Source organism: Monocercomonoides exilis, assembly GCF_001643675.1.
Source record: "Monocercomonoides exilis strain PA203 chromosome Unknown scaffold17-1647472, whole genome shotgun sequence".
Classification (NCBI taxonomy): domain Eukaryota; phylum Preaxostyla; order Oxymonadida; family Polymastigidae; genus Monocercomonoides; species Monocercomonoides exilis.
In genome coordinates, this window is record NW_027150562.1 from 669,774 (window position 1) to 695,666 (window position 25,893).

General features: G+C 39.0%; 6 protein-coding genes across 6 annotated transcripts; 3 read left to right on the top strand and 3 right to left on the bottom strand.

Moving 5' to 3' along the window:
• Window positions 1-576: 576 nt before the first annotated feature.
• MONOS_570 (putative Membrane-associated apoptosis protein) lies at window positions 577-5,535 on the bottom strand (the record flags this gene model as incomplete). The annotated part of the gene is made up of 4 exons (XM_067875873.1): window positions 577-4,834; window positions 4,911-5,065; window positions 5,132-5,281; window positions 5,353-5,535. 4 exons carry the CDS (start codon window positions 5,533-5,535, stop codon window positions 577-579), a joined length of 4,746 nt encoding a protein of 1,581 aa, XP_067729200.1.
• A 707-nt stretch (window positions 5,536-6,242) lies between these two features.
• MONOS_569 (uncharacterized protein) lies at window positions 6,243-7,813 on the top strand. Its single transcript, XM_067875861.1, has 2 exons — window positions 6,243-7,228; window positions 7,348-7,813. The coding sequence occupies exons 1-2, from the start codon at window positions 6,281-6,283 to the stop codon at window positions 7,426-7,428; spliced, it is 1,029 nt and encodes a 342-aa protein (XP_067729201.1). The 5' UTR covers window positions 6,243-6,280; the 3' UTR covers window positions 7,429-7,813.
• MONOS_568 (putative flagellar outer dynein arm-docking complex protein 1) lies at window positions 7,772-10,029 on the bottom strand. The gene is made up of 3 exons (XM_067875850.1): window positions 9,877-10,029; window positions 8,659-9,827; window positions 7,772-8,471 (listed from the first exon to the last, which is right to left on the bottom strand). The coding sequence occupies exons 1-3, from the start codon at window positions 9,975-9,977 to the stop codon at window positions 8,035-8,037; spliced, it is 1,707 nt and encodes a 568-aa protein (XP_067729202.1). The 5' UTR covers window positions 9,978-10,029; the 3' UTR covers window positions 7,772-8,034.
• Window positions 10,030-10,153: 124 nt separating this feature from the next.
• On the top strand, window positions 10,154-12,147 carry MONOS_567 (putative gamma-soluble NSF attachment protein). Its single transcript, XM_067875839.1, has 9 exons — window positions 10,154-10,232; window positions 10,282-10,434; window positions 10,483-10,573; window positions 10,619-10,686; window positions 10,734-10,800; window positions 10,868-10,938; window positions 11,038-11,116; window positions 11,239-11,318; window positions 11,458-12,147. Exons 1-9 carry the CDS (start codon window positions 10,159-10,161, stop codon window positions 11,789-11,791), a joined length of 1,017 nt encoding a protein of 338 aa, XP_067729203.1. The 5' UTR covers window positions 10,154-10,158; the 3' UTR covers window positions 11,792-12,147.
• Window positions 12,148-12,921: 774 nt separating this feature from the next.
• Window positions 12,922-14,412, top strand: MONOS_566 (uncharacterized protein; the record flags this gene model as incomplete). The annotated part of the gene is made up of 3 exons (XM_067875828.1): window positions 12,922-13,155; window positions 13,201-13,839; window positions 13,885-14,412. The coding sequence occupies 3 exons, from the start codon at window positions 12,922-12,924 to the stop codon at window positions 14,410-14,412; spliced, it is 1,401 nt and encodes a 466-aa protein (XP_067729204.1).
• A 754-nt stretch (window positions 14,413-15,166) lies between these two features.
• Window positions 15,167-24,314, bottom strand: MONOS_565 (uncharacterized protein; the record flags this gene model as incomplete). Its single annotated transcript, XM_067875818.1, has 2 exons — window positions 23,116-24,314; window positions 15,167-22,818 (listed from the first exon to the last, which is right to left on the bottom strand). Exons 1-2 carry the CDS (start codon window positions 24,149-24,151, stop codon window positions 15,167-15,169), a joined length of 8,688 nt encoding a protein of 2,895 aa, XP_067729205.1. The 5' UTR covers window positions 24,152-24,314.
• Window positions 24,315-25,893: the final 1,579 nt, after the last annotated feature.

Consider the following 25,893-nt stretch of genomic DNA (forward strand, 5'->3'; position numbering starts at 1 on the left):
AAAATGAATCATATATATTAACTGAAGATTTCAAAAAATAAGTCAATATTTGGTATTGATTTTGCATTTTGAACAAAGAGAATAAATCTCCATTTCTTCTGAAATTTTTTGAAATAAGTGCTATTTATTCAATTTATCTGGAAATTCTTAAATATCGCACTTATACCACATACATACATTTTGATAACGAAAATGCTTCTATGTTAAAATAGTTTGTTTTTTTAAAAAAAAAATCAATAATTGAAACAAAATACATCAAAAATAAACTTAATAACACAAAAAGTGGAATCAAATATATTCAAAAAAATGAAGTTAGTAAGAAAAAGAAGAAAGAAAATTTCGAGACACTGCGGTATTGTCAAATAAAAATTCGTTTTTAACTCCAAATTTTTACAAAAATTATTTAAAAAAAAAAAAAAAAAAAAAAAAAAACCACAAAAATGTGAAATATTAAGTACTGGAAAGTGAAAGTCAATGGCAAGAATAATAAATTTCATCAACAGTTAAAAAAATGAACAAAAATCATTAACTACATAAAAAAGTTGAAAAAAAATTAAAATTCATTCTGTTTTTGAATCATCTCTTAGAGTCCAGCCTCCAATTCGCAGATTTGGCCATTTTCACCAAGAATTGAGGAAGCAGCCTTTCATATGTGTCTCTCCCCATCCACTGCATATCGTCGAACAACTTCTCCAAAAATATCACTTTGTTTTCAAGCATAGCACTTTTCTTCTCATCTTCCCAGGCACCAAGCAGAGTAACACGAGAGAGCATCTGGAACGCAACAACAAGCTGCGACTGCGGTGTCGTTGGGTCTGAAAGCAAGCTAAGCACTCCATTCTCTTCCTCCTCTCTTTCCTGCTCTCCACGCACAGGAGAGAAAGAAGAAGAAGAAGAAGAAGGTGCATTAGAAAGTGGATCTCTTGCTTGTGTAGTCTGCTGTTTTCTTGGGCCCAGGGCATATGCTGCATAAACAATGCCTCGGGCAGCACAGTGGATGTTGCTGTTAAACGCATCTGCGTTGGGTATGTAAGTCGACGATAGCCAAACGGCTGGTACAGAAAGCGCAAGAAGAACAGCAAAGGGGAACAGAAGAGAGATGTGTGGATGCGGCCGAAGCGCCTCAGAAGGGAAATGGACAAAGGCAAAGAAAGACGAGTCAAGCGGGGAAATATCCGAGAGCACGTCTGGCGTTGAGCAAGCGATCGGAGGCAGTCCTTCAGAAGAAGGAGAGACCAGCGAGTACAGCCTTATCGCCTCTGTGAGTGTGCACTTGGGAGAAGGGGACGTGAATGTGGAAGCAATCGCCCGAAGCGTGTCAGCAACAAGCGGAGCGTGTGCAGTGAACACAGCGCTGAGGTTGCGCTTCAGCACTTCGATGAGATGGCAGGACGCGCCGATGGCAACAAGTGCGCTCACAAACTCCGTGGCGTCCTTGGTCTTCAGCTGCCGAGCCGTCTCTTCGATCACCGACGCAAAATGTTCGCCTCTGATACCCGCAATGCTCATGAGCTGTGCAGTGTGCGTGTGGATCCACAGAATTATCCGCTCGACAAAACGAGGCAGAGCATACTTCTCAATCATCTCGCACACACACTCCACGCCAAAGGGCCCCAGAAGCTCCGCCGCTGCACGCAGTTCCGACGCAGACGCGCGGAAGACGATCTGCTGCTGGACACGCGGAATGGCTGGGGTCGGACACGGCGGCCGCACAAACCCGCCTTCCTGGCAGGAGAAGAACGTCTGCTGCTCTGGCGACCCCAAAATCCCCACACACAGCACCGCCGTGAACCACCGCCCGTACAGCACTGCCAGGGAGCCCATAGCAGGCCCATCGCCTTCAAGCAACTGGGAGCACTGCGAAGCAGAGGAAGCAGAGGAAACAGCAAAAGGTGGTGGAGCAAGAACAGTCAGCTGGTCGGAGCCGTCGCTCGACCAAGGACACGCCTCTGAACCGAAAAGGCGGTAGAACCACGCGCCGAGTGGGGAGTTAGGAGCGAGGCAGAACGAAGGCGGGCTCATCTGCGGGACGACACACAGGTTGAGCATCACACGCTGTGCGATCTCGTCGACCTGCAGAAGCGGATAGGCTGCATGAAGCGCTCTTTTGACGATGCAGATGGCAGACGTGATGCTCGCCAGCACTTTTGAAGGCGGGTTGGGCCAATCAGCGTCTGGCGGGATCTGAAATGAGGAGGCAGATGAAGGATGCTGTGTGGCTGTGGCAGCTGAGGGAGGGGTGGAGAGGAGAGAAGAAGAGATAGAATAAGGGCGTGGCAGTGAATCAATTGACAGTCCTGAGCTGAACGGCCACCAGTTTGCGGAGCGGTCAGATTCATAATCGATGTTGGCGAAGAGAGAGTCGTCTTTGAGATGAGAGAGAGAGGAGGGAGGAAGCAAAGGAGAAGCAGAGGTGGTGAATGTGCGAGATGGAGAATGTGAACGAGAGGAAGGAGAGTTGGATTCTGATTGTGATGTGGTGATTGCAGAGGTTGCAGCGATTGCAGTGGATGTGGGAGTTGTGGAGGTTAACGTTTGAGAGGAGGAAAGTGTTGGTGTGGCTGAGAAAGGAGAAGGAGTGCTTGAAGGAGAAACGGGTGTGGTGCATTGCTGTGGCATGTTTGAGGCAGCGATCGCGAAGGGCACATTGTGTGGAATAAAAGGAATATCAGGGCAATCTTCCAGGAGGGTTCGCAGGTGCGTAGAAGAAGTCGGAGGAAACGTCTCAATTGACGAAAGGGCAAGATGAACAAACAGACGCGAGATGAAGCGGCGGAGCATCACGGAAAGCATCGCAGTGACGTTGATGGCTGGCGGTGGTTCTTTCAGCGTGTGGAGCCGCCGAACGCGGATGAAGCCGTCTGGGTCGCCCACACCACTGATCGCAAAGGATGCCATCGATGTAGACTCGCCTGGCTCTCCAGACAGCTTCAGCAGAGCAGAAAGCACAACAGTCAGCGAGTGCTGCGCCACAGCCAGACGGTCCAACCGATCTCGCTGAGAAAACGCAGACTCAGAACCAGGCCCTGTTGGCTGCTCAGCCACAGACGTCGCTCTCAGTCCGCTTTGTGTCCCACTGCCACTCCCACCTCCAGCTCCCATCCCTCCGTTTCCTCCACTGCCTCCGCCGCCCAATGCAGCAGAGGAGCCTTGCTGTTTCCCCATTGCCCTGTCATCTTCAAAGGCCACTAGTTCTGAGACAAGAGACGGAAGCCACGACGTCTCCTTCTCCCGGAGCATCGTCTCGACCAGGATGAGATGCAGCAGCTGGTCGACTTTGCGCACCAGCAGCATCACAAACAGCTGCGTCCATCGCAGCGCCATCTCATCGTTGAAAGCACGCGATGAATGCGTGTGGAGGTGTGTGCGGACAGGGAACACGAGCGACGGTAGCACCACAAACGAGGCAGTCGTGTCAGCTTCTGCCAGGCGGCTGTCGCTGCACTGGAACAGGACACGCACAAAGTGGTGGAGGTTGTTCCGGAACGCAAGGCCGATCCCGATCTTGTTCAGATTTCGGGTGAAGAGCGTCGGAGAAGAGCACACCAGAAGGCGCATGATCCGCGTGACGATTGGCCAGAACGTCTGGTGCATCGACGAGCGCTGCTTGGAGGCGGTGGTGGTGATGTCGTGCATCACCCGCTGTGTGTCCAGCCAGCAGAGCTCCAGCGCATTCCATCTTTTCTCCTGCCCGTCAGCAACAGCAGCGACTGGATCGAGTATTCCATCGGATGTGGCACGGGAGATGATGCGGTGGCAGCTCTGCAGGACAGCCAGCGTTGCGCTGTCGAAGCTCTTTCCCATGTCGCTCAGCACAAAAGAGAGCGCTTTTGTCTCTCGCGACGCGAGGATTCGGCGGGAGGTGAAGGAGATGTTCTGTGATTCAGTCACCAGCAGGTCATTCATCTTGACGATGAGCTCAACAACCCGAGCGATCTGCGAGCACTCGTCACCCGACGGCTCCTTCAGCTTCAGCCCTTTCTTCTGCAGCAGCTTGTTCTGGTGCGCGCAGAAAATGGAAATCTCCGTCACTGCAAATGACAGCACAGACAGGCAGCCTTCCACACAGAGTGTAGAGAGAAGTGTTGGGTCTTCCATGACAAAGCGGAAGAGCCGCGTGCCTGTGGCCACCAGCAGCATCTGCCGTGTCATCGCCTTCTGGGCGGCAGACTGCAGAGCTACTTCGAGTGCGCGCTGTGGCATGGCCTTGTTGATCTTGAGCCCCTTCCGCTTGATGTTTGAGAGGAGCTGCTCGAACGGCTGGTGGATGAGGAAGCAGTCGTCGTGGGTGACAGGCACCGCTACGAACGTCGACAGGATGGCCTCCACTTGGTCCAGCTGCGACGTCTGCTGCAGGATGTCTGGGCAGATCAGGTAGCCAAACACTGCAAAGAACAGCCCTTCGCCAGCCATCTGCATGTGGAGCAGCGGCGTCTCGCTGATCACCTCCATCTCGCTGTCGGAAATATCGTCTTCGCTTTCTTCGTCATCTTCCGCTTCGCTTCTTTCTGTTGTGTCTGTGCTTTGTGCACATTCGTTCCCCGCGCTTGAATCATTGTTTGAGTTACTGGCTTCTTTATTCGCTCTCCTGATGCTTCGCTTTCTTGATGCTAATTTTTGATTCCATGATTGCTTAATTGTTGAATGAAGTTCATCTCCATCGTAAGTCCCTAGCGCTCCAACCCACATCAATTGCTCAGGGTCCAATAGCGCAGATATCATTTCATCTGTTATGCTCATCGAAGATTCCACAAGTTTTGTTAAATTCTTTAAATCACGTTGAAGAAATCCTATTGGATCATGAAAGGTGAAATCTCTCAAGAAAGAAAGAACACTTCTCGATTGCAAAAAGCGAAGCAAATAAAGAGTTAAAAAGCAAATAAATGCAATGATAAAATAATTTTCCAAACGGTTCAGATAAAGGATGCGATGAATGATTGACAATTGAGAAAAGACTCATATTTGTTCCACAAAGAAGTTTAAGTGTCTGAAATGATGCTAATACAAGATGAAGTCTCACGTGAAGGTTGAAAATTCGTATAAATCCCTTTTTAAGTTCGTCAACCTGAAAACAGAACATTAATTGAATCAACAGAAATCAATTTAAAAAACAGCATAAGAAAAATAAAACCTTAAATGTTGAGTATCTCGCTTCATATTCTTGCAGTATCCCACATAGTGCATTTCTAACATCAACAAAATCAGCAAGAAGCAAAGAAAAAGGCTCAAATTCTTGAATAACTTGCTCCTTTGAAATCTGTGCTTTTTCACTGTTGCTAATCTTAAAAAGTGATCAGAAATAAATAGTCGTATATGACATATATAATGAATGATTTTATGTAAATTAAATACCTTTATCGGATCTGCATCAATTCCATTAAATTGAGTCAAAGGCCAACACTTAGCAGCAACAAGGTTGTGATATGAAATTGGTCTAATAGGTGAGCAAGTGAATGCATGCTTAAATTCTTCAAGTCTTAAAAGCAAAGCAATCCCATGTTCTTCAAGAATAAATACTTTATCCGAGAAAGACATAAACAAAACTTATGGTTAGTTCTTTCATTTTATTAATTATTGTTGATTACTCTTTGTATCTCAAAATTCTCGAATAATATTGAAAGAATAAAGGCAAACCCATTACAACATATTTGAAAAATTTGATGGAAATGGATAGCGTTGAAAAGTCAAAAATAGTGAGTCGTATGATATTATAACTTGCATTTTCATAAATAACATAGAAACTTCTGCTTGTATGTTTGAAGTTTTATATAAATTTTCTGAATTACTCGGGAACGAGCTTTCTCAAGATTGCGTCGCAGCAATTTTGACTCTGGTTGAAGAAGGTTTCACATCCGATGGAATTATATCTCTTATACAACTTCTTCAAGATCCATCAGTTCATCCTACATCTTAACATTAGCTGAAGGGGATTAATCCATTTCAAACACAAAAAGACACTTCAAAAACATTTCATTTGTAAAATGTTTTATTTTCTGAAGATATCATGAAAACTTATTTTTAATTGAAAAAGGCCAGAATTTAATTATTACCTCGATGCATTTACATTTTTAAAAATTTGTGACTTGCATAAAATTTAGACTTTGAATGGATTTTAAAAATGATTTCTCGTTTTTTATTGATTATTTTATGAGTCTTTCAATAGGCAGAGATATGTTTTAAGAAAATCATTATTATCCTTCTCTGCATATACTTCATTAAAACAGAAAAAGCGATTTCTGACCATAATATTTTTAATATAAATTAAATAATAATTTTTCACATGTCACAACGTTTAATCAAGTTTAATTTTCCAAGAATTGATGAAATAATGTCAGTGGAACCTTGGAATTTACCGTCATCTTCGCAAATTCGCTTGGAATTGCTTGAATTTTTAATGAGTGTAATAGATCCACACTGGCAAACTTTAATACCATTATCGAGCAAATGGAGCACTTATCAAAAAATGACATACATATGTTCGTTATGGGGAATGTGTACTACCGATAATGTTGCACTTCTGCAGGGATTGTCGAATATTCAGTCACAGAAGCTATTTTTTGAATTACTTCTTGATTTGGCGGAATCATCGCTTGAAATTACACAAAGTGAAGAGTTGGATCATGTAATGAAGCGAGACAATGAATTTCTTGGACTTCTCATTGAAAATCATTTTGGGAAATATCCAAATACTCAAAAATATGCAAACAAATCATTGACAACAATAAAACTTCAACTTTTCCCTCCTGACGTTATTCAAAAAATCAAAGGTCTTGTTGCTGTTCCAACGGAACAATATCTTCTCAGCTCTTTATCTTCAATTGAAGAACAAATTAGAGTAAACAAAACTTATATTCCTGAAAAATCAAATCAAGAATTATCTTCGACCGGAGTTCCTTTTGAAGTTCTTGTTTCAACACTTAGAGATGTTTTGTCAAACTTGAAATATCTTGTTGTTTCCGCATCTCAATCGTTTAGAATTGCATTTGATCCTTGGATTCGATCAACGGATACAACTTCTACTGAAACAGGAAAAGATATTAATTTAGCAAATGCCCAAAACGAGAAGTTATCAGTTCGTGTTCTTCGCTTCATAACAACTTTTGAATCGATATTTAATGCGCTTGACAGATTTGATCAGTCAATTTATAATATCATTACAAAAGGGAAGCAAATAGAGGACAAAATAGAAAAAAGATCAATCGGAAAGAAAGGCATCGATAATATAAATGTTTGCTTCAATTTCAATTGTTTTTCAAATCTCCTTTTGCTCTTCATTTTTTATTTGTAATATTTTTTCCCTGTTTTTTTTTTTTTGTTTTCATTGATAATATGTAAACAACTTTTCAGAATTTGACGAAGGCGCTAAGTTCTCTCATGACTCAAATTGCTTCAGTGCTTCATGATGAAACACAACATCATGTAGGATGAAATAATCATCCGCTTTTTAAAAGGCAAAGTTTTGTAAATTGTGCAAGTTGTAAAAGCGAATTTGATGAAAAACAGATAATCTCTGAATTAAGTGCAAAGTCTGTGGATTGAGACAAAAAGAAAAAAGAAATTTGAAGTTGATAGTTGAATCAATCTGAAATTTTATGAAGTTTAACATCTGTTATGTGAATGCATTTTATGAGATATCCAGTCGATTGTCTGGGTTTTATAAGGAAAAAAAAAACATAGTGCTTTCTATTTCCTCATTGAAACAATTAAATCTGGTTTTGGTTTTCTTTTCTTTCTTTCTTCTTCATTTTTAAAAAAACAAAAACAAAAAGTGAGCTGTTTATGACAACATTTCATTTTGTAATATTCACATTTACTGTAGTAATACAAGTAAGAAAAATATCCCATCACACAAAAAAAACAGAAAGAAAGATGAATTGAAGATTTGATAAAAGGTGACGTGCAAGCAGTTCATAAGAAAACAATGTACAAACAACAAAAGAATAAAATCCAAAAAATGATAGAAACCGTGTTAAATCTAATGAACATTAAACAACAATTTAAAAAAGTATAAGTTGAAAATATTCATTCGATCCACTAGTTGTATTGAGCTTGAGCCCCTTCGGCTTCCTCCTGTCCTTGCTCTTCTCTTTCGCTGTATCCATAATCGTCATTCACTTGGCCATCATCTTCAGCCATGTCCTGCTGTCCTTCTGCACTGTAGTTGCCCTCTCCTTCTCCCTCTCCTTCTCCTTCACCTTCTGCTTCGCCATTCCCTTCGCCTTGATACTCTCCTTCTCCTTGACTCTGCTGCAGCTCCTCTGCTTCTTGGCTCTCATCGCTCTCTTTGCTCTGATCAATGCGTGCTTGTGAGGTGGGTGTGCCAGAAAGACGAGGAGTGGCTGTTCGGCCAGCAGCGGTTGGATATTCGTGCGCAGTCGAACGAGACTTTGTTGAAGATGACATGGTCAGAAGTTGTGGATGTGCTGAATAGAAGGCCGAGCGCAATGCATTCGTTTTTTGCTCAATTTGGCCTGGAATCGTAGGGGAAAAAAAATAAATGGAAAAAAGTGATTAACAATCATCGTTGAATTAAACAAAAATACAATTGTAAAGAAAAATGAATAAGAAATTAAAAAAGAAAAACAGAAAAAGAAAAAATGGTTTGTAATTTCAAAGCAAAGATATCTGCTGCAACCCACATTAACATATTATACATACCCAAATACGACACAATGTTAGTTTGTGTGATGGTTCCTTCGGCATTTGCATCGTCTGGTGCATCACATTGTGCACTCTGGAAGAGTCTCATAACTGGCGCATAGAGTGTGGCGATATGGCTCAGCACCTCGTCCTTCTGCTGTTTGAATGACTCGATGTGCTTCCTCGTGACTTCCACCTGCCTTTCAATGTCTTCTTTCTGCTTGCTCGATTCGCCTTTTCTCTTTGAAGCAATTTCCCTCAGTTCCGCTGCTTTTTCAAGATCCTCTCTCTCCTCTTTCTCAAGCCTCTGAATCTGCACCTCGAGATCCCCCACAATGTTGTTGTTTGTCACAATCTGGTCCTCCACCTCCAAATACCTTGTCACCAGCTCATCCACCGAGTCAATCCCGGTTGCATTCTTTATCCTCCACAGAGCCTCTTCGTATGCAGCCATCTTCTCCTGTGACACCTGCGAGATGGCCTGTTCCTGTGATGTCACTGCCACTCCACTCGACAGGTCAGCGTCTTCTTCTGGTGAACCATCTTCGTTCCCTCCAACATGGAAGAAATCAGAAAGTTGATCACATTTTTCTATTTCTTGATCTAATTGTTGAGACTCATGCTCGAAGTATGCTCTATCTTCTCTCTGTTGTTCTTGAATTGATTTCTTCTCCTGATCAGCGGCTGCTCGTTCTTCATAGCAAACATTTGCTTCTTCGATTATGTCCGCCATCTGTTTCTTTTTCTCGAATAATTTCTTTTCCATTTTTTTGTGAACTCCATCAAAAATTACTCTTTCACATCTCATGCTGTCAATTTTCTCTCGTAGTTGTTTGTTTTCTGTTATAGCTTGGTTATATCTCAGGAGTGCTTGGTCTAGACGATTTTCAAGTGTTCGAATTTGAAGTGCAAGAGCATTATCACTTTCTTTTGTTGATGTAACTCCTCGAACTTCTTTTCTTTTTTCGGCAACAGCTCTTGACAACTGATTTATTTCATTTTTAAGTTCTTCGTTTTCTGCTTTTGCATCTTCAATTTTGCGCTGGGTGATTACACCTTGTTGTTCCAATTGTTGAAGTTCACGAAATTGAACTGACCGCGGCTTTGTACTGGGGGGAATACGACTTTCAAATTCATACTTCTGCCTAAGCTCATCATTTTCCTTTTTTAGCAAGTCAATTTGAGTTCTAAACAAAGATAGCTTCAAAGAACAATTTAAAACATAAATAAACAAACTGTTGCATGCGAAGAGTTTTCTGAAAACTCTCTTTGGTCGCCTTTGGTTGGCTACGAGTTGAGCGGAAACTAGCAACTGATCGTGTGGTTCTATCAGCCATTTATTCAATTACGTGTAAGGTTTTTACAAAAAATAACCACCAAATATAACTTATAAGGTTAATTTGATCATATTTCTGAATTCTTGTGTTGAAATATATTTTTTGAATAACGCTTGCTAAAAATGTTTGACTTTTTTAATTCGAGAAAGAGAATAACTCAAGCCCAACATAAAAAGAAAAAATGTCAAAGATTTCTGTTGATGCGGCTGGAATGAAGAAGAAAGCAGAAGCAGCGATTAAAGAGGGAGTAAAAATGTATTGTGCATGATATTTTGTATCAATTTATTGATTTATGAATATGAAGGGGAACAAAAGGTTTTTTTAATCGGCATCCGGATTACTGTTCTGCAGCAAAGAAAGTTGAAGAAGGTTCAAAAATGTTGAGACTTGCAGGCGATGATGATGCAAGCGCAACTGCAATGATTCAAGCTGCTGAATTTTTTGCTCTTGGAGACAAGTATTTTTATTTTTTCATTTTTTATTTTCAGTGATTAATGTCTTGAAGTGCAAATGGAGCTGGAAAACTTTATGAAAGTGCAGGGAATATAAGAATAAATCAAGGAAGATACGATGAAGCAATACAACTACTTCAAAAAGTTTGTTTTTTCTTTTTGAAATTCTTAAATTCTAATTTTATTTAGTGTCAAGAAATGCTTAGGATTGCTGGAAATGCAAACCGTGCTGGAGAAGCACTTAAAAACGCAGCTATGTATGCTTTTGACACTTGTTTCATGAAACTCATTGATCTTTATGAAGTCATATAACAGAGTCAAATCCAGAAAAATCCTTTGAGTTATTTACACTTGCACTAGAGATTTATCACGTATATATATTGTGTTTCTTTCCTTAGTAACTTCATCGTATTATATGTGTTTAATGTTTTTTAAAAGGATGAAGACAATCTGCACTTTTTTGAAGATACTTTTCAATATTATCTTGTGGCAATGGCAAAAGCGAAGAAGTGTGTTAATTATAGCTTTGCTTGTATTAAAATGGAATTATTTTTAATTATTCATTCTTACCATTTGTTTTCATTATTTGGACTAATCATCTTTTAAAGTTGGGATCTTGCTCTGAAAGAAATTCCCCGTCGAATTGAAAATGCGCAAAAGCTGAAGCGCCCAGATACACAAAACAAAGTTTGCTTTTTTGCTTTTTACAAAGTGTTGTTAATTCGGCATTTCTTCTTCTTCTTCTTAATTTTTCAATGTTTACATTTCTTAATTTTGCGATTGGTATGAATTATTAAAATGAAACAAAGATGATATTGACGATGGTTATCATCCATCTTGCAAACAAAGACCTTGATGGAGCAAATCAAACGCTGAGCCAATACATGAGGTTTTTATTTTTGATTATTTTTTCAAACTTAGCAATTTTTTTGTTTCACATTGCCAATGATCATTGTGAATATATTTTTCTATATTTTTCAAATATTGTTTCTCAAATTCTATGAATTTTACCTTTCTTCCTTCAACAGCATGGAAGGATTTGAATTTTCAAATGATTGCGATATTGCCTCCAAGCTTATATCAGCCATTCAAATGGGAGATCAAGACTCTCTGGACGCTGTTTTGAAGCAGCAGTACATTGCCTTTCTTCCATTGGATATTAGCCGACTGGCAAAGAGTTTGAAGGTGTTTACACCAAAAAGCAACCCGCTGACAAGCTTTGCTCCTACGTCTGTTGAGAAGGATGAAGAACAATACGATTCTGGATATGGAGCTTCGACTGATGCTCCATCGAGCGTGACTGGGGGAATGGCAACACCAGAAGCTGGAAATGAAGAGGACGAAGACGAAAGTGGACTGTAGAACACTACTTCTCACAAGCTTATTGCTTGACTTTTGATTTTTCTCTTCGATAATTTTAGTGTTAATTTTTTATATCTTTATAGAGGTTTCTGAATTGCTTATCTTTAGTTTTGGATGGTTTTAAGTGGATGATGTTAATTGCTGTCAAGCAACAATGCACTCTTTCACTACTCAAATTGCAAAGTTATTTTATTTTGACTAAAAGCTTTGATTTCGTTATTTCTTCATATTTCTTTCGTTCATTGTCTGGTAAATGTCAATATCAATGAAATGTTCACAATTAAATTTTTTTGAATGCAATTTTGTCTAAAATGTTAAATAGTGTATTAGATACAATATGAAATCTGGGTCAGAATTCTTGCATTTATGAAAAAATAGATGATTTGTTCCATCCAATTCTGTATCGAATACTTGCAATTCTAACATTCCCATGCAAAATAAAATAAATTAATATTAAAAAGTTGAGGAAAATCTTTTAAAAGATTGTGTGGAACAAATTTCTTAAAGCAAAAAATTTCATCCCATCTCTAAAATTGAGGAAATAGCTCAAGACTTCTAAAACGATGTTTGATAATAAGAAAAAATTATTTCGAAACAAGAAAAAGTTAAAATTTTTTTGTAATAATTTATTTTTTTTTGTTTAAAAAGAATTTCTGGAGATTAATTTCTTTCAAAAACCTAAATAGGGTCATATTTTTATATGATCCGATTTTTTTTATTCGATCCTATTTTTATAAAATCAATTATTCAGCCACCCACATTTCGATTTATTAATAGTATTTTTGGTATATAAGAAAAATATTAGCAACAGAATAAATATATTTAAATGCATAACCTGTTTCTTATGGGGATGAAATGGGGGGGGGGAGCCTCCCGTTGAAATTCCATCAGTTACAGGTTTTTTCAAATGAATTAAATTCAAAAAAATACGCATTTAATGTTCAAAAAATTAAATTTCAATGAAAATTGAAATTTATAATAATAAAATAAATAAATTGGCTTAATGATCATAACCCAAAAAATAAAAAATGAAAAAGAAAGTTGCGAGGAAATCTACTGCGGGTCAGCTGAAGCTGCGTGAGGCGATGCTATCATTCAAATATCGGTAATTTCGGAATCCACTGGAGCGAATGGCGCATATTGTTAACGATGGAGCTGAGCGTATGGTGGATGCATATAACAACAAAAAATTCGGCAAAATTCGAATAAAGCGTGCGGTGAAGGCTGTTCGGCAAGGCAGACTAGTTTCTAAAATTGTAAGACCTGCTGTGGTCATTGGCGAAAAAGAGCAAACAGCACTGGACGAAATAAAAATAGAATCACTGTCTGGAGCAAGCTTAACCATCAAGAAAATGCGTGAACTGGTTTGCATAAATATCCTTTGAAATGTATTAATTAATATTAATTAGATTGAAAACGTTGTTAATGATTTGAAACCAGAAAACAGGCCAGATGTTAAAGTTTCTGAGTCAGTTGCCTACGATTTCATCAAACGACATCCAGAGCTGAAGGCATCAAAGCCGAAAATTGTTGATGCAAACAGGCTCGCGGTATCATGCCAACAAGTTCTAAAGCCCTGGTATGATATGCTCAACGGATTACATCAGAACAACAGTTACAACAACGCACTGATTTTCAATGTGGACGAGTCTTCACTCAGGGTTCCCGATAGCTCCAATCGGAATGTTGTTCATCCGGCAAATGCAAAACCCGGTTTCGCAAAATCTGCGGCTCGAATGGCGAATTCTACACTGATTGCAGCGGTTGCTGCTGATGGTCAATCACTTCCTTCAGTTATTCTGTGGCCGAGTCTCAAACTTCCTGATGACTTGAAGCCTCCTCAGTCTTCAAATCTTGAAATTTGGCCGAACAAATGCGGATGGATGGAATCCTTAACGTTTAGGAAGTATGCACTTACAATTTTTCTCCCTTCAATTAAAGAAAGAAGGCAACACATGTCACTCGACGAATCGCACTGCTTGCTTCTAATCGACTCCCACATTTCTCGAGCAGATCCAACAATCTGGCGAGAGTTTAAAAAAGAAAATGTTGATGTTGTGACATTCGTCCCTCACAGCACATACATTTGCTAGCCACTGGACCGAGGCGTATTTGCCGTTCTCAAATCAGAGCTGAGTTCACAGAAAGAAGCACCTTCGTCGTCGTCTTCAGCAGCGAAAAGAACAGCTCTTGTTGAAGTTCTACAACAATCAATTCATTCGGCACCATCACCTTCTGTCATCAAGAGGGCATTCAAATGCAACGGAGTGCTGAAAGACTCGTCTGGGCCAGTTCTGATGAAGCTTCCTCAATCATCGACTTATCCTCTTCCTTCACATAAAAATCGATTTGACTTCTACGGCAAAGAAATAACAGAAGAAAAGGCGCTAAATGAGTGGGATGATTATTTGAGTAAGAAAAGCGAAATGGAAAATGAAAAAGAAAACATTTCGGATGAAGAAAATGATGAAACAATGAATTTCACAAAAAAGCTGAAAAGAAAATTCAAAATACTTCAAGATGAGAACGACATTGAGAAAGAATCATCTGATGAAATTGAAAGAGGAAAGGGAAAAAGAAAAGTCATACGCAAATTGAATTCGAGTTTTGTATTTTTTTGAATTTTTTTTAGAATTTTTCATTTCGAAAAATTTGGGTACTAATAAAAAAAATGTGTACTAATAAAAATATGACCCTATTCAATTTTTTCTGTGAAACATTAATTGGTTCAAAATGTTCATAACATTAATGAAACAAGATATTTTTTTTTAAAGAACGAAATAAAAATCATGATGAATGCATTGTGATTTATTGGTTTTTCATCTGTACAACAGAAATTGCTCATTTTCTGAATAAAGCGATTTTCTATGTTCGAAACATGATTGCACAAAAAACCAAAGTACGGAAATCACCATATGAAGAAATATTTATTTTTCAAAATATAATAAAAGTAATTTTTTTTATCAAAAAGCGAACAAAAGCATAATTTCAAAACGAATCAGTTGTTCTATTTATTCAAAAGTCTCAAAAAATATATCAACTGCTTATTTAAGGATCTCTCATCTGTTTCTCTGAATACCAGAGAAAGAACATCATGAAAAACTGATAAAACTCAAATGCATTTCTTTGTCAACTCAAACTCAATCATATTGTTTGAATCGCATAAACAAATGCAACTTGTCATGCCATTTCTAACTCCACTGAAAATCAAAAAGATGAATCAAAATAAAAAGAAAAATCGATAAATATCAGTTTATATCCAACTCGTCTCATTCTTCAACCTTCTTTTATTCGTTGCAATTCATTTGCTTTGCTTTCTGAGCTTTTGTTGGTTCCTTTTTTCGCAATTTATTCGTTGTTTTTTGGGGAAATTTCTTAAAAGCTAACTTCGAGCGAGCAGTTCGTCTCATAATTGCATTCTTTGCTATCAATATAGTACTGCAAATCAATAGCATCTGACATTGTCAACTGAGCTGCGCCAGCTGGGGCTTGACTAAAAAAATTTCGCTTGATTTCAACAAGTGTTGGGCGAGTATTTGCCTGCGTGGCAAGGCTGCTTTTCAGAAGTTGCAAATACGTTGTTCCAATTGAGCTGATGTTTGGCCTTTCGCCGTTCACAATCTTTTGCCCAGCTGCCTCAGCCTCATACTCCCCAAATGGGATATCAAGCGTCAGACATTCCCACAGCATCATTCCTATCGAAAACACAACCGTCTTCTTTGTTGCTTGCTTCTTTGTTCCATTCATCAGTTCAGGCGCCTTCCACCTCATGCACTCTTTCCTGTCGTTTTCCTCATCTTCAAAGGCAGATGAAGGAGGCAAATTTCTGTTATTCTTATTCACAGTCGAGCAATCAGATGAAGATGTGATTATCGTTGAGGCTGACGAAATAGATGAAGAATCTGAATCTGATGAACAGTCAGAGTGCATCGCAACGCAGATGACCATGTGTTCGGAGAACAGTACAATGAGAGGACTCAGATTGGCAAGAGAAGAAAGTGGGTTTTCCATTTCGTCAAAGGAGTGGAGGGCGAGGTTGGCTACCCAGAACAGGATTTGAGCAGCTGTCTGCTCCCTCTCCTCCAAAGTTCCTATTGCCATCTCCTTCTTGGCATTCCTTCCATGAAGCAGCATGAACAGCGAATCCCTCAGATCCACAATCAGCTTTTCATGTGGCGATGAACAGGCCATTGCATCCACTAGATTCGACATGGATGAAGTTGTTGGGCAAAGACTCTCCGATCGAACAAATGTTGAATCTGTATCTGAAGTGTCTGTTGTTGAAGTGGATGAGATAGATGGCGAAGGAGTTCGCTTTCTTGTGTCTTCTTCTTCAACTTTCTCCAGTGCCCATTCTGGGATCTTGTCTGAGTCTCTGCCCAATATATATTCAGTGGAGTCACATTCACTCAGCAAATGTTCTGATGACTCCGAATGTTCCAAGCTTTTCGCATACACTCTGTTCTTGATCCTCTCTTCATTCTTCCTTTCTGCCTCTCTCTCCGCCCTTCGCCATTGCTCCTCGGGAGACATCTCCATCGTTGTCATCTCAATCAACTTCGGATCCTTCCTCACTGTGTCTTCCACAATGATTTCCAATTCCTCTGTTCTTCTCTTTTGTTTTCTCCATCGAACTGCCAAAACAACAGACACAACAAGAACTATCAAGAACAAAATAACAAATATGATGGCAATTATAAAAGCCCATGATTTTTGTTCTTTTCCTCCTTCAACAATCCTTTCATTTCCATTTCCCTTTGTTTCGCTCGCATTCTTCAGAATGAATGGATTTGTTGAGGAAGGAGATTCTGCATTCCCAAACAAAATATACACACTCACCTCTATTTCATCTCCACAACTGCTGATAAAATCTTTTCCCACACTTACTTCTGCTTCTCTTTCCGATAAGAATCCATTTGCGTCAAAATCATGTGTTTCAATCTCTTTCTCTTCTCCATTTCTCTTCACAACTGAGAATGACAAGTTGCATGGAATAAGAATCATCCCTTTGAATGTCAGCTTCATTCTACCAGTTTCTTCTTTTCCTTCCACACTCTCCAATTTAGGAATAAAGAATGATGAATCTCTTTCGGAAGCAATTCCTTCAAAACTGCACCCATCATTCAACATCCAAAGAGACGTGTTTCTTTCCAATCCATCTCCTCCTTTCAAACTCAGCACATTCAATGTTCCTGAATCAGAACATATAATGTTTCTTCTCAGTGATGGATATCCTTCAATAAATGGATTATTGTTCTCAAATTTTCCATCATTAACGGTCAATGCCCCTCCACTCATTGTTATTCCACCTTCTGGTGAATTCGAGATTGTTGTATCTTTCATCATCACGGAACTATTCAAGAAATCAACAATTGAACCATTCCACTGACAGATCTCATCTGCAATGTCGTTCATTTCTTCGATATTATCAATCAGGTTTCCCTCAAATTTACACGAATCCATCAAAACATTCTCAGTCAAAGCAATTGCCACTTGGCTACCCTTTGATGACTTTGATGAACACTCATGAAAAGAACAGTTGCACATCTCAAAGTTAGTCATGTGTTGAGTTGTACAAACAATGCAAGATCCACTGGTTGATCTGCTGATGTTTGAGATTGATGATTGCGATAATGAAACAAACAAAGTTGGAAGGCTTCCTTCGAACGAGATCAGACTGTCATTTGGCAAAGTGATATTTGTGGCTATAAACTTTGAAATAATCACTTTCTCACTCTTTCCACATTCAATCACTGAGCTTGTGCTTCGGACTTTACAAATAGTCAGGTCTTCAAATGTTGCTCTTTCTAAATTAAATATCTGGAACACTGGCTTTGAGAATCCCAAATGCCAGACACTGCACTTTTCCGCCTCAAGCAATCCATTTTCAACAATCAGCAGCGAAAAGTCAAAAAGCGTTTGTGAGTTCTCCAATGACCTGCTCTCTGACAGGAATGAAACAGATTCGAGAATGAGAGATCCATTCAGCTGATGTATCAAGCACGAACAGACAATATTTTCCATTTCATCGAAAACAAATGACACCTTCTCAAGTCGAACAGACTCTGAAGTTGTCACAGCTCCTTCATCAGCAAAATCGATTTCATTCACTTTTATCTCGGCATTCCTATTCGATTCCATTGACTTGATGGTCACCCTTTGAGCAGAGCATGAGCCAGCTAGTGTTGTTTCATTCCAGATATACAACTGTGAATAATCTGAAGGAATAACGTGGCTCACACCAATATCCAGCGATGAGCATGCACCCTTCATTTCCCCACAATTCTTGCTATTGCTGTTGTTCCACACAATCGAAGATACAAATATGAATTCGCTCCTGAACACATACACCATTCCCAACAGATCCTCTTCATCCCCATAATCATCTGATGTGCACCCCCATATCGCCAGATCCCTCACAAACGGATCTCCAAAATTTATCAGGAACTGTGATTCACTTATCTGCGAGTCAAGGTCTGTGCACTTCACAAACACATCTCTCCCTTTCGATGCAACATTCTCCTTGAATGTGATGTTCGACAGCACAAATGGCAAAGACTTCTTTGCAACACTCAGTGTTTTTAAAAACAATCCTCCGCCTCTCCCGTTGTTCGAACAGAAGCAGTCTGTCACATGCGTGTAATTCACTTCCAATCTTCCCCTCTCATTGAGAAGGAAAAACACTCCTCCTCCTTCATTCGAATTTGTCGATCCGCAGTCGTTTATCGACGAATTCTCCATTTTCAATCTCACTTCATTCGGCATATCACAGCAAAGCAATGAAGGGTAATTAACAACACTGTGCTTCACATTTGCAAATGTGCATTGCTCATATTGAATATTCCATATTTCTTCTGAATTTTCATTCCCAACTCCAGAAATCACAATTTTTCTCATCGCAATTGCACTTTTCCCATTCAATGCAATATCCACAAATGTGGTTTCGAATATTGACACTACACAATCAGGTGATATGCAAATAATTTCGTGCCTCGACACTAAATCTGATATCTTTGTCTTTTCAATCTCAACAATTCCATTTGAAGCAGATATCAGCACAAATGACAATTCACCTTCGGCATCATCAAGTGAATGAATTGAACAGCTCACAACGCTCGTTTTGATTGCATCGGTGCCTGTATGAATGAGGATGTTTGCTTCGTTATCAAAGTGGCTGGGGATTAGAATCCCCACTTCATTGAATAGAACAACTCCTTTGCATTCAACAGCAGCATCCTCATCCCCTTCAAGTGTTTGAGCAAATTGGATTTTGTCTGATTCCATATTTGTTCCTTCCAGCCTCATCCCACTCACATTCATTTCACTCCTCGCATCACAAACACCTTGAATCGTCATTAGCTCAAGAAATGAATTACTACCTCGATTCAGCCCATAATCAACAGACTCACACGGAAGATTTGGAAACCCACACACAACCACATTGTTTCCTTCCCGCGCAATATGCACAATCGACCCAATCTCTTTCCAGAAATTGATCAATGGGATTGAACACTCCTTGTTTTCCCCGTCGTACCCTTTCATCGAATCTTCGATTAGAGATTCAAGCATATCTTTCACGAATGGAAGTGTTTCATTCTTTACGCTGCTGGCAAGCGACGGAGACAAAATGAACAGATCCTTCCCATTTTTCGCATTGTTTGGCTTATAAGATGAAAAAACAGGTGAGGATATCACAAATGCTGCTTCTTCTTCTTTCAGTATCTTCAGCATTATTCCTCCTCCATATCCAACACTTCCCTCTTCATATGGTGCTGTGCAACAATAAAACTTACATAAACTAATCAACAGATTCGTTTTCGAAGATGCTTCATAAAAAAGAGCACCTCCTCCAATCTCAGTTCCCTCCTCTCCAGAAATAGCACACCCTTCAAATGTGCAGTCATCTATTTCCACTTTGAAATCTCTTTCATCATTATCATCCTCATTGTTCGTAATGCTGACGCATCCTCCACTTCCCTTCGAACGAGTGATCGATGAAAATGTGCATCCAGATATCTCTTCAATATTTCCGTTGTGACACTTAACAACACATCCATCACCAAATGTAATTTCTCCAAAATCGCTATTCGTCATATTCATCGAAGGTACACTTTCAGCATTCCCTTCAACAACGAATACCGATAAATCTCCTTTTTTCATATTCATTGTTGCAAGCTCGACCACTTCCACAACCCCTCCAACAGCCTTCACAAACACTGTCGAAATAGGCTCAGTGCCTCCTTCCATCCCACATCCATTCAGTGTGAGCTTCCCTGAAAGACACTCAAACACACTTTCATGAAAGGTGAGCGATTTCTTCGAGGAAAATATAACTCCAGTCACAGACACTGAAACCGAGCTTTCAATCAATCCACTTTGCGGACCATCTTTCTGATCATAAATATCGCACTTCGTTTTATTCTCTTTTGATACAATGCCCCATTCATTTTCAGTCAAGTTCAATTCTTCCTCAAAGACAAATGGATCGAGAATTGTAACATCCTTTTTCTTCCCTTCAAAGTGGATACATGATGCCTTCGTTATCGTGGTGCATGGAAATGACACAAACCCACACATCGAAAAATCATGACTTGATGCTCCTCCAACATATGCTGGAGCGGAAAAGTTATTCCACAAATACATCACCAGCGGAATAGCAAATATCTCGTTCAATGTTGATCTCTCAAATCCATTCAATTTTGTGAAGTTATTCAAATCAACCTCAAATCCAATTGTTCTCCTATCAATCACACTTGTGAGTTCATGAGCATTAATGAATATTTCTTTCCCCTCTCTCGCATCACATTCAGAAAATGAAACATCCTTCAAAATGAATGAACGAGCTCCATCATCCAAATGAAGATAAATCCCTCCACCATATCCGTACGTTCCATCTGTACTTTGTATTGCTTTGCAATTTGTGAGTCTGAAGAAATTGCTTTCATCATTTGAAGTAACTTGATTTGCTTGATCAGAGTTCGTCATGTTTCCCACGGTGAATGTCGACCCTTCTTCCAACTCGACCCACAACCCTCCTCCATTTCCCCCATTGCTCTCACAACCTGACATCATCCCTCCAACTATTTCCAGAGAGCATTCTCTCCCAATTGTGCATATTGCTGCTCCTCCATTTTCTCCGTTCCCTCTGAATCCACTCATTGAACTGTTTGTGAGTTTCAGCATCTTGGATGAATTTGTTGAAATCACTCGAATTGACCCTGTTGATGATTTCACTGAAAGTGTTGAATCTCTTATCGAAAAAGATGCTCCATTAGTCACTCCAAACAAAACACTATTAGCTGTCGAACTCATATCCTCAACACTCATGGAGGTGAATGTGCCAGCAGCATTTCTTCCATCAAGATTAATCAGCGGACAGTTCCCAATTATCAAGGATAATACAACAAAAGATGTAACAGACACATCACCTGCTGATACAGATAAAAACACATAAGATAACGCTGACTGGGAGTCTTGAAAACTTAGTGAGCAGCTATTTACAGTAAATAATTGTGAGGAAGAACTGAAAAACGCTTCGTGGTTTGGAAGAACAGAAGGAATAGAGAAAATCAGTGAGCCCATATTCGCATTTGCACTGACTGTTATCATGCTATCACCAGTTCCATCTAGATCATCACTTATATTCCATCCGCTGTTTCCATCTTTCCCCCTGATTGTGTGTTGGAAGGAGCCAAATGTCAGCTCATTTTTCAGTTCAATCATCCCATCGACAACAATCTTCTTTTCACTTATTTGCCTTGTCAAACAATGCTTAAGAGTCAGACAGGGAAACTCAGCAAGCCCACAATGAGAATGATCAAATGAATCAGCGTTGCTCACGTAAATCTCATCTGACATAGGAATCAGATATACACAAAGTGGAATTGGAATTGAGTCATATCCATTGTCAAATCCTCGAATTTTGTTTATCGTGGAATTCGAGACTGTCAATGAAAAGATCTTTCCACTTCTTGCTGTTGATTCCAAATCAATTGAATCAACAAAAATGTCGCTTCCCCATTTGGCCCTGTTTCCTTCAAATGCTGATGAAATCAGAAAGTCTGTACTAATATCCCTCACTTTCAGCCCAATCCCTCCTCCTCTGCCTTGTGTGGTTGACGCATGACAGTTCTTCGCAATTCCTCCTTTCACATTCAATGAACCCCCGCTTCCCACTTCAACCATCATACCCCCTCCAAAATCACAGTCTTCACTTCCACATCCATCAACCGTGCATCCTTCAAAAGTTATTGAATGTGGCCCTTCACACATACTCATCAGAGATGATCCGGCTGTTGTTCTCACAATGTTGCTGAACATACAGTTATCCAGAGACAGCAAAGCAGTTGACCCTTGTGAAAAAGATATCACACTTGTGGTGCTGAATGTTCGGCCCCATCTCACATCAAACATCTTCAACTCTCCTCCTTCCAGTTTCACAAGTGAGTTCTGAATGCTTCTCTCTTCTGAATGAGCTGCATCCATTGAAATATTCATTCGCTTCACATCCATCAACCCACTTCCCTGAACCTCAAATAATCTGCATTGTCTGTTGTTTTCAAATGATGAATTGTGAATAACAGACAGATCACTCACAGCCAATTTCCCTGTTCCAACACAAAACAGACTCAATCCATTTGATTCAAATATTGTTTCAATAGCTGTGCCTGGAAATGAAACCGCATTCACAGATATTGTTTTCTCACCAACATCAATACCTTTGCCTTCCACAACTGTTCCACTCAACACCTTAATTTCCTCCACAAACCCCACAATCATTTGGGAAAGACAATGGCTGATTGTCGAGCATGCATAGCTTTCATTCAATCCGCAGCTGAATGTGTCCTTCGCATTTGTCTGATTTTGAGTTGAAGCCACAAATCTGTTTCTTCCTCCTTCGTTAGGCAGCCATTCACTTTTATCCCCATCTGCATAATATCTATTTCCATTTGATCCTGTGGAATAGCAGAAAATAGCCTGTGAGTCTGTGTTGTTGTCGAGAATGAAAATGTCATTGCCATATGGCGCTGTATTTCCGTGAAAAAAGCAAAACCACAAAAGATTTCCGTTATATCCATTTGTTTTAATGCATACAGCTCCACCATAAAGATCTGAATAGCACCCTTGAAAAAAACAGTTTCTCAAAACAACTTTATCAATTGTATTCCAATTATTAAAACATCCTCCACCCGTACTCGATGCATTATGTCCACTACAATTTTGGAAAAAACAATTCAATATGCAATCTTTCATTTTTGTTGTTTTTGATCTTAAAATATCAAGTCCTCCACCATCATTTCTGGACCATCCATCTTTGAACAAACAGTTTTCAACAAATACTTGAACTGTCATTCCTTCAATTTCTGCTCCAGCACCTCCATAATCTGTGGAAGAGACACAATAACACTCAACAAATGTGGAATGTTTCACAGTGCATTCTGCAATATTCAAAGCATATATTCCCCCTCCTCTTGTGGATGTTGCATTGCATTTCACAAACGATGAATTCTCAACAATTAGAGTTGCACTTGAATTGTCATGCACATATAGTGCTCCTCCACATATAGCAGAGCATTCAATCCATTCAGCATTCGTAAATTTCTGTGTCTTGGAAGTTTCAACCCTGTTTGCATTCCTCACTTTCTGATCCACTCTTTCATTCTGAACAAGTGTGCAATTGTTGCATGAAAATGAATCAGATCCTTCTGTTCCACTCACTATCCCTCCCTCAAGCACATTCACTGATCTTTCAACATCGCAATCTTCCATTGAACTCATCTTCATCATCCTCTCTTTTCCAGTTTGTATTGTATCTGTTTCACTAAATTTCCTTGTGATATTCGCAAATGCACAGTTTTGGATTCCTTCAAAACTTCCTGAGCCATCTCTTAGAAAACTTCCACTCCCACAAAACACAACATCCTCAAACTCACTGTTTCTCACAAACAACTTCGGCAAATCACCCCCATCCATCTTCACTATACCCCACATCATTCCACATTCATGGCCATTCCCAACTCCCAAAGTTGTGTTTGTCAGCCAGCATGTCCCTCCATTCCTCACATAATGTCCATTCAACTCATTGTTTCTCACAAACACGCTCCCCTCAACCTTCAGCAATGATCCTGCTCTTATTTCAATCATCACACAATTATCTGGCTTTTCAAGCAACATCCCCTTCAATTCAACTGACGAGTTGTGTATTTCGCAGAACATTTGAACAACGCTTCTCCTCTCCAAAATACCACTCTTCTCCATTCTACGAACATGGAAAGCATCATATTCATTTCTCAATCTATCATTTCCATCTTTGCCACAAATTACTGAGGACAAACACACAATAAAAACAGAAAGAAACATTGTTTCAATGATGATTATGGGTTCATGATCCCATATTTTTGATGATATCCCATTTACTTACCAAACATCAAAAAACATTATTTCCTGCACCATTTCCATTTTCTAAATCCAATTCTCCGCTTTTATTTCCATTTTTCTGAATCATTCGATTTTAATATTAATTCCAAGAAACTGCCATCTTCAATTGATTTCCTTCTTTTTTCTTTTAAATTTTTGAATCTCATCTTTCCTCGTATAATCCGTTTGAATGAAATGTTTCAAATTCTTATCTCCTTTTTCGAAAAATTGTTGGTTTTATCTGATATTTCCATGTTTCTTTGCTTGATTTCAAAGACTCCTGAAAATACAAATAAAGATATAAAAATATCAAAAAAGATGAAAATGAAAATTTCCACACCAAGAAATAATTCTGAATGCTCCAAAGCTGCACATTATTGCTTTTGCCTCATTCAGTAAAATTTACATCAACTCTTCATCGCGTCTCCAAACCTATATTTTTTTGCAATTTTTTCAATGAAAATTCCTTTTTTCCATTTTTGTAGAAAGAGAAATTGATTTTTAATTTATTATCCTCTGTTTTTTCTCTTTTCTGATTTTTCTTCAATTGTTCCTTCGAATGATCCTCGTTTCGCACTCTTCTATTTCATATCTACTGTTTTTCAGAATTTCTTCTTCTTTGAGGCATTCAATGTTTTCAATCAGAATTTTCATTTTCTTTGTTTTTCTTTTGTCTAGTTTGTTTTTGAATCAATCAAACTTCAGTCATTCTTGACAAGTATTCCAATGAAATTTTGTCTTTTCAGATATTTTCCTGTTCCTTCAAAAATGCCTCAATTCAGCCTTTTCTTGTCTTCATTTGGAATTGACAATTGTTTTTTGATGAATAAGAGAAGATTTGTGGATTGCTCGCTCATGGAAACTGTTCTTACCAAAGTAATGTTTTCCATATTTCCATTTCCCATATTGCATCGTAATATTATTCACAGCTTTGAATAATCGGATAAGGATGTGAAAGTATCTGTGATTAATAATCTAAATAATCCATTTTTCTGATGATTGAATAAAACGTTCCTAAAATGCGCATATAATAAATTGTTTTGATAAAAGAAAACCTCAAACCTCAAATTCGTTTTCTTTGGTATTTCCGTTGTTGAAGCTGCGGATCCAGATTTCTCTTCAGATTCGAGTCTGGCATAACAATCATTTCTTTAGCATTTTCGGGCCAAATGCAGCATTTCTGAGGCAAACAAAATTGACAAAAAAGAACAAAAAATAAAAACAAACAGTTATTCTAAATATGAATATTTCTCTCTTGTATCTCTTGGAATGACCTAGATTGTATAAATATTTTCAAATTGTGCCTTTAAGTCATTTATATCATAGTATTTTGGAATAAAAGTGGATATTCTGTAACGATACAAATTATTTAGCAGGGCAAAATATGTGCAACAATATTTATGCTTCATCTGCCGAAAAATGAGTTGTTTTCTGTTGATGTCAAAAACTAGAACAAACTTTTAAATCGCAATTCAGACATGTGAAAATGAAAGATAAATCATTTTTTGTGTTTGTTTCATCATAAAATATGCTCCAGAAAATCCCTTGAACTCCGAAAAATGGAAAAGAAATAATTGTGGAAAAATATTGTTATGGGGCTGAAAAAGTTGATATAAAATTGCAAACATCAACGAAATTTTTATTTTTTATTAATCATATCAAATTTTTGTTTATTTATGCTTTGA